Source organism: Durio zibethinus, unplaced genomic scaffold, assembly GCF_047325235.1.
Source record: "Durio zibethinus cultivar Kanyao isolate XHJ-2024 unplaced genomic scaffold, ASM4732523v1 HiC_scaffold_118, whole genome shotgun sequence".
NCBI lineage: Eukaryota > Viridiplantae > Streptophyta > Magnoliopsida > Malvales > Malvaceae > Durio > Durio zibethinus.
This window is the reverse complement of record NW_028322741.1, coordinates 17,501-25,000: the sequence shown is the minus strand read 5'-3', so window position 1 is coordinate 25,000 and position 7,500 is coordinate 17,501. Positions and strand designations below refer to the sequence as shown.

Genomic DNA, 7,500 nt, shown 5'->3' with positions numbered 1-7,500 from the left:
GCTATTTGTTTTTTATTTGTTCTATTTATTTGTTCCCATAAATTCTGACCTTGATAATGATCTAGATTCATATCAGGATCATTAAGTATAAAGTTTAATGAAAAGAAAGAGTAAAGTAAAGAAAAAAGACTCTTTTTTTTTTTTCATTTTAAAATTGATTATCGATCGATTTGGCAATAACGAAAGGATTACTAGTAACTAGTAATCCGCGTTGCTCTCACTAAAGCGCATACCCGTATGGATATCAATATATCACTCGCGCCTTTGTTTGTTACAACACGGCGATTCGAATCTAAAATTTAAATAGAAAATGGCTTGAATGAAATCATAAGAATATCTATGCTGTACACTTTTCTTTATTGCCCTGGGATTGTAGTTCAATTGGTCAGAGCACCGCCCTGTCAAGGCGGAAGCTGCGGGTTCGAGCCCCGTCAGTCCCGACGGATACAATAAAAAAAAAATACATCAATTGATCCCTCCATTTTCTGTGAAAGGGAATACAAATGAAAGAATTTCATTCCCAAGGATAGCCTTTTTTATTTATTTTTTCCTTTCCATTTTTTGTTGGGGTTTATTTGTAAACTATTTGTAAACGGTGAAAGTGGAAAAGCAGTCAGATGATACATCATCAGATGATTGTACAAGGAAGGCGGTAGATTATCGAAAAGAAAGAGTGGAAAAGAATATATAGAAATAAAGGAAAGGAATTCTTTTGATTGGGCCAGGAATCCAATTTTGTATTCGGTGTGGATAAAAGAGCTTCCTATGTTATACTATTCAATTCTCGACGGTGAATCGATTTGATAGCTTAGATATTGTTATTCATGATATTGATCCGATTCGATGTCATTGAAATGTAAGTCATCGCATTGAATTTACAAGCGACAAATTTATCATCTCTATGGGATTAAATCCCGAGTTATTGCGAAGTAAAAAAAACAATGAAATTATGGAAGTAAATATTCTCGCATTTATTGCTACAGCGCTGTTCATTCTAGTTCCTACCGCCTTTTTACTTATAATATACGTAAAAACTGTCAGTCAAAGTGATTAATTTGAATGAAACTTGACTTTTTATCAAGGATTTAAGAAAAAAAGGATTCCAATTTCACGTCTTAAATAAATTAAATAAAATGAATGGACTAGAATCAGCAGTATCCTATCAAACTCGATAGTATGGTAGAAAAAAAATATGAATCTTTCTACCATACTATCCATATCTATTATTGTAATGTATAAAGATACAAGCTTAATATAGATGAATCTACAATATGTATCTTCATACATGTCGATATCAATTAAATATATGTAATGAAATATATGTAATGTACATAGTATCTCAATTTTATTTCTTCGCTTGATCTATTTTATTTGTGTTGATTTCAATCAATCTGAAATAATTGAAAGGCAAGTCTTACGATTTTCTAATTCTTTCATTTCATGGAACCGATTTTTAATTTAACTTCTTTTCTTTGATCCATGATATGAAATGAGTCAATAAAGCATGGCATAAATAAAATTCCTAAAATAATAAATAAAACAGGGGGTAAGTGTGCAATATGTGACTACACTAAGGCAAGATCTTATTAAATAAAAGAACTACTTTTTTTCTCTTTGAACAGTAACAGTAAAGAGGGAAGGAAATAAAAACAAACAAATACAGAAAAAAAAAAGGGGGGGGGGTTCCTTGTCCCTCATTGTCCATATATAACTCTGGTAAGAGCTGGTTCATCAAAATAGAAAATTTAGGAAGAATTCTTTTTTTTTTTTAATAAATTGCCTATCATCCGTATCCCTTTTACTTTCGAAATACGAACATGGGAATTATTGAAATGTTTGTTTGATTTTGATTGAAAGGGTATTATTCATAGAATACATTACTCCACTAGAATCCAAGAATTTCGAAATGAAGACTAATAAAATAGTTAAAAAGGCTTTGCAAAACGATCTAGAAAACAATTGATACGGTTTGATTCCTCAACCCAATTAGAAGTACCACCTAGAGTCCACTTCTTCCCCATACTACGAGTGAAAGGGAAAATGTAAAGACTACCATTAAAGCAGCCCAAGCAAGACTTACTATATCCATGTGTATTATGTCCCCTAATTTCTATGAATATGAAACAAATAGGAAGGAATTTTTCCATTATTGTTCACTAATAATAGTGGAATTACCGGTGCAGAGTCAAAAGGAAAAGGGAATTCTGACACACCACCGTTGATGAAACACTTCAATAAATCCGCTTATAACAAGTTCTTATATGATTTCTAGTAAAATCGAGAACCATTAAGCACAAGCAAAATACGCAGTAACACTTTTGGAAGTATCAAAAGAATGTTACTCACATGTAGCAATAATAAGACTTCTTCTTTCTTTTGGTGTCCCTTATTAAGTAAAAGCCAATTATCCATCCAATCTAATATTGATTGGATGCCTGAACACTCAGAGACTTTCATCAGTCTGTATACAAAGTATCTTCCAACCCTTCTACAACCATTCATTAGTTAATTAAACACTCCCGTTATCCAATCTAATTCAAGACTCCGATAGTAGCCCCTCTATTAGTAGGGGAGGGGCTACCATATCAAGATTTACTCATTCCCTTCCACTACTCTAGTTTTTCCTTGAATCCTAGACGTAAGGATTTACAACACTTTAGAAAACAAAACCTCCGGAAGTTTATAATCAAGTTTATAATCAAGAAAGTATCAAGAGTCCTTTTCTTACACTTGTTTTTGCCGGAGAAAATTGGTCGAGTTATATCAGCAAAACAGAATATAGGATTTCGCGTTTTTTGTTGATCAGGCGACACCCGGATTTGAACTGGGGAATAAGGGATTTGCAGTCCCCCGCCTTACCGCTCGGCCATGTCGCCAAAAGGCTACAAACAAAAAAATGAGAGTATCCCCTTTTTATTTTTAGATTGGATCCATACCTTCAATTGGTTATAGTATCTCAAGACACACAATATCTAAAAACAAAAACTTTCCCTTTCTTTTTTCTTTTCTATTGAAAAAGAAAATGTGGATTCTCAGTTACAAAAGTAAAAATGCAGGACAAAAAAATTGGAACCATTAACTATTAACTATTGACGGCAAATTTATGGACGATTCTTCTTCACTTGTCTTTCTCTAATGGTATAAGAAAATAAAAATGGATACATAACTAATTAGTATTGATTTTTTTTTTCAATTTTTCAATTCAATAAAAAAACTTTCTTAATTTCAATTATAAATTATATAATTATAAATTATATTATAATAATATAACAGCAATTATGAGTCTATGTAAACCCCCGAACATAAGTTGTTACACAGCTCTAGTTATCTAATGAGGTATTTTATCTATCTAGATATGATGTCCATAGGGAATCAGCAAGAAATTATCGTGTTTCAATTTTTCATTGAATAGATTAAAATTAAAGAAAAAATAGAATTTTTGATAGAGCACGCCATGTGTTGTCTCCACTAGAGAGCTATAATGGAATAAAAAGAAAAGAGGAAAGACATATATAAATAGAAATGCTATATCTGCATATGTTTAATAAATACAAGCCCTCTTTTCGTACGCACTTCAATCATATTCTAAATATTCTACTAAAAAATAAAAAACTAAAAAATGGGTAAAAACATCTCTCTTCTCTGCGAATCATTTTTTGAACAGAACAATGGAATCTATGAAAAAATTAAGTGCTAGAAAAATCAACTCTCTCCCGATATATATTTTATGATTATTTTGTCTTTATCTCAACGAACAGATCAAATCAGGAATTCATTTCATTTTTCTGGTATTCAATCGGATTGGAATATGGAATATCATAATAATGGTAGAAATTGAATTATTATTTTTTTTTTTGATATTCTATACAAAACTCCATAAGGCTAAATGGCATTTATCAATTCTTTTATGTAGCTGTTTGTTATAAATATAAATTAAAATTTGAGTATAATTTTTCTTCTTCCGTTCATACGCATTTCATACATTCCATATATATTATATGGTATATGGAGTTAGATAAAATTTCATGTGATTCAGTAAACAGAATAGAAATTCAATTCCATCATTATTAGATCGATTCATATGATTCGATGAAGAATGAGAAAAGAATGGGATTTTTTTGATAAATGGGAAATTCAAAATGCTCGGGAATGAAAATGGGGAAATGTATACAATACCTGGGTTGAATCAGATACAATTTGAAGGATTTTGTGGGTTCATGGATCGGGGCTTAACAGAAGAACTTGATAAGTTTCCAAAAATTGAAGATACAGATCAAGAAATTGAATTTCAATTATTTGTGGAAACATATCAATTGGTGGAACCGTTGATAAAAGAAAGGGATGCTGTATATGAATCACTCACATATTCTTCTAAATTATATGTATCCGCAGGATTAATTTTGAAAACCAGTAAGGATATGCAAGAACAAACAATTTTTATTGGAAACATTCCTTTAATGAACTCCCTCGGAACTTCTATAGTAAATGGAATATACAGAATTGTGATCAATCAAATATTGCAAAGCCCCGGTATCTATTATCGATCAGAATTGGATCCTAACGGAATTTCGGTCTATACTGGTACCATAATATCAGATTGGGGGGGGAGGTTCGAATTAGAGATTGATAGAAAAGCAAGGATATGGGCTCGTGTAAGTAGGAAACAGAAAATATCTATTCTAGTTCTATCATCAGCTATGGGTTCGAATCTAAGAGAAATTCTAGAGAATGTTTGCTACCCTGAAATTTTCTTGTCTTTCCTGACCGATAAGGAAAAAAAAAAAATTGGGTCAAAAGAAAATGCCATTTTGGAGTTTTATCAACAATTTTCTTGTGTAGGCGGGGATCCGGTATTTTCTGAATCCTTGTGTAAGGAATTACAAAAGAAATTCTTTCAGCAAAGATGTGAATTAGGAAGGATTGGTCGACGAAATATGAACCAGAGACTGAATCTTAATATACCTCAGAACAATACATTTTTGTTACCGCGAGATATATTGGCAGCTGCGGATCATTTGATTGGAATGAAATTTGGAATGGGTACACTTGACGATATGAATCATTTGAAAAATAAGCGTATTCGTTCTGTAGCGGATCTCTTACAAGATCAATTCGGATTGGCTCTGGTTCGTTTAGAAAATGTAGTTAGAGGAACTATATGCGGAGCAATTAGGCATAAATTGATACCGACTCCTCAGAATTTGGTAACTTCGACTCCATTAACAACCACTTATGAATCCTTTTTCGGATTACACCCATTGTCTCAAGTTTTGGATCGAACAAATCCATTGACACAAATAGTTCATGGGAGAAAATTGAGTTATTTGGGCCCCGGAGGATTGACCGGGCGAACTGCTAATTTTCGGATACGAGATATCCATCCTAGTTACTATGGACGCATTTGCCCAATTGACACGTCTGAAGGAATCAATGTTGGACTTATTGGATCCTTAGCAATTCATGCCAGGATTGGTCGTTGGGGGTCTCTAGAAAGTCCATTTTATAAAATATTTGAGAGATCAAAAAAAGCACAGATGCTTTATTTATCCCCAAGTCGAGATGAATATTATATGGTAGCGGCAGGAAATTCTTTGGCCTTGAATCAGGGTATTCAGGAAGAACAGGTTGTTCCGGCTCGATACCGCCAAGAATTCCTGACTATTGCATGGGAACAAGTTCATCTTCGAAGTATTTTTCCTTTTCAATATTTTTCTATGGGAGCTTCCCTCATTCCTTTTATCGAGCATAATGACGCGAATCGGGCTTTAATGAGTTCTAATATGCAACGCCAAGCAGTTCCGCTTTCGCGTTCCGAGAAGTGCATTGTTGGAACTGGGTTGGAACGCCAATTGGCTCTAGATTCAGGGGTTCCCGCTATAGCCGATCAAGAGGGAAAGATCATTTCTACCGATACTGACAAGATTATTTTATCGGGTAATGGGGATACTCTAAGCATTCCATTAGTTATGTATCAACGTTCCAACAAAAATACTTGTATGCATCAAACTCCCCGGGTTCAGCGGGGTAAATGCATTAAAAAGGGACAGATTTTAGCGGATGGTGCCGCTACGGTTGGTGGCGAACTCGCTTTGGGCAAAAACGTATTAGTAGCTTATATGCCATGGGAAGGTTACAATTTTGAGGATGCGGTACTCATTAGCGAGCGTCTAGTATATGAAGATATTTATACTTCTTTTCACATACGAAAATATGAAATTCAGACTCATGTGACAAGCCAAGGTCCTGAAAGAATCACTAACGAAATATCGCACCTAGAAGCCCATTTACTCCGCAATTTAGACAAAAATGGAATTGTGATGCTGGGATCTTGGGTGGAGACGGGCGATATTTTAGTAGGTAAATTAACGCCTCAGGTGGCGAAAGAATCATCATATGCTCCAGAAGATAGATTATTACGGGCCATACTTGGGATTCAGGTATCCACTTCAAAGGAAACTTGTCTAAAATTACCTATAGGTGGGAGGGGTCGAGTCATCGATGTGAGATGGATCCAGAAAAAAGGGGGTTCTAGTTATAATCCGGAAACGATTCGTGTATATATTTCACAGAAACGCGAAATGAAAGTAGGCGATAAAGTAGCCGGAAGACATGGAAATAAGGGTATCATTTCCAAAATTTTACCTAGACAGGATATGCCTTATTTGCAAGACGGAAGACCTGTTGATATGGTCTTCAACCCATTAGGAGTCCCTTCACGAATGAATGTGGGACAGATATTTGAATGCTCGCTTGGGTTAGCAGGGAGTCTACTAGATAGACATTATCGAATAGCACCGTTTGATGAGAGATATGAACAAGAGGCTTCGAGAAAACTAGTGTTTTCCGAATTATATGAAGCCGGTAAGCAAACAGCGAATCCATGGGTATTTGAACCCGAGTATCCAGGAAAAAGCAGACTATTTGATGGAAGAACGGGGGACCCTTTTGAACAACCTGTTATAATAGGAAAACCTTATATCTTGAAATTAATTCATCAAGTTGATGATAAAATACATGGGCGTTCCAGTGGACATTATACACTTGTTACACAACAACCACTTAGAGGAAGGTCCAAGCAAGGAGGACAACGGGTAGGAGAAATGGAGGTTTGGGCTCTAGAGGGATTTGGTGTTGCTCATATTTTACAAGAAATGCTTACTTATAAATCTGATCATATTAGAGCTCGCCAAGAAGTACTTGGTACTATGATCATTGGAGGAACAATACCTAAACCTGAAAATGCTCCAGAATCTTTTCGATTGCTCGTCCGAGAATTACGATCTTTGGCTCTGGAACTGAATCATTTCCTTGTATCTGAGAAGAACTTCCAGATTAATAGGAAGGAAGCTTAATCGGAATGAATCAGAATTTGTCTTCTATGATCGACCGATATAAACATCAACAACTCCGAATTGGCTCAGTTTCTCCCCAACAAATAAGTGCTTGGGCCAATAAAATCCTACCTAATGGAGAAACCGTTGGAGAGGTGACAAAACCCTA

At 34.7% G+C, this 7,500-nt stretch overlaps 1 protein-coding gene across 1 annotated transcript in view; it reads left to right on the top strand.

The window, feature by feature from the left end:
- Nucleotides 1–3,826: 3,826 nt before the first annotated feature.
- LOC149509749 (DNA-directed RNA polymerase subunit beta) overlaps nt 3,827–7,500 on the top strand; it is a 5,033-nt gene continuing 1,359 nt past the window's right edge. Inside the window, exon 1 of the mRNA XM_089757670.1 lies at nt 3,827–7,500. This exon is cut by the window's right edge and continues 310 nt beyond it. Coding sequence (XP_089613796.1) covers nt 4,140–7,352 — 3,213 coding nt within the window. The 5' untranslated portion in view covers nt 3,827–4,139 and the 3' untranslated portion in view covers nt 7,353–7,500.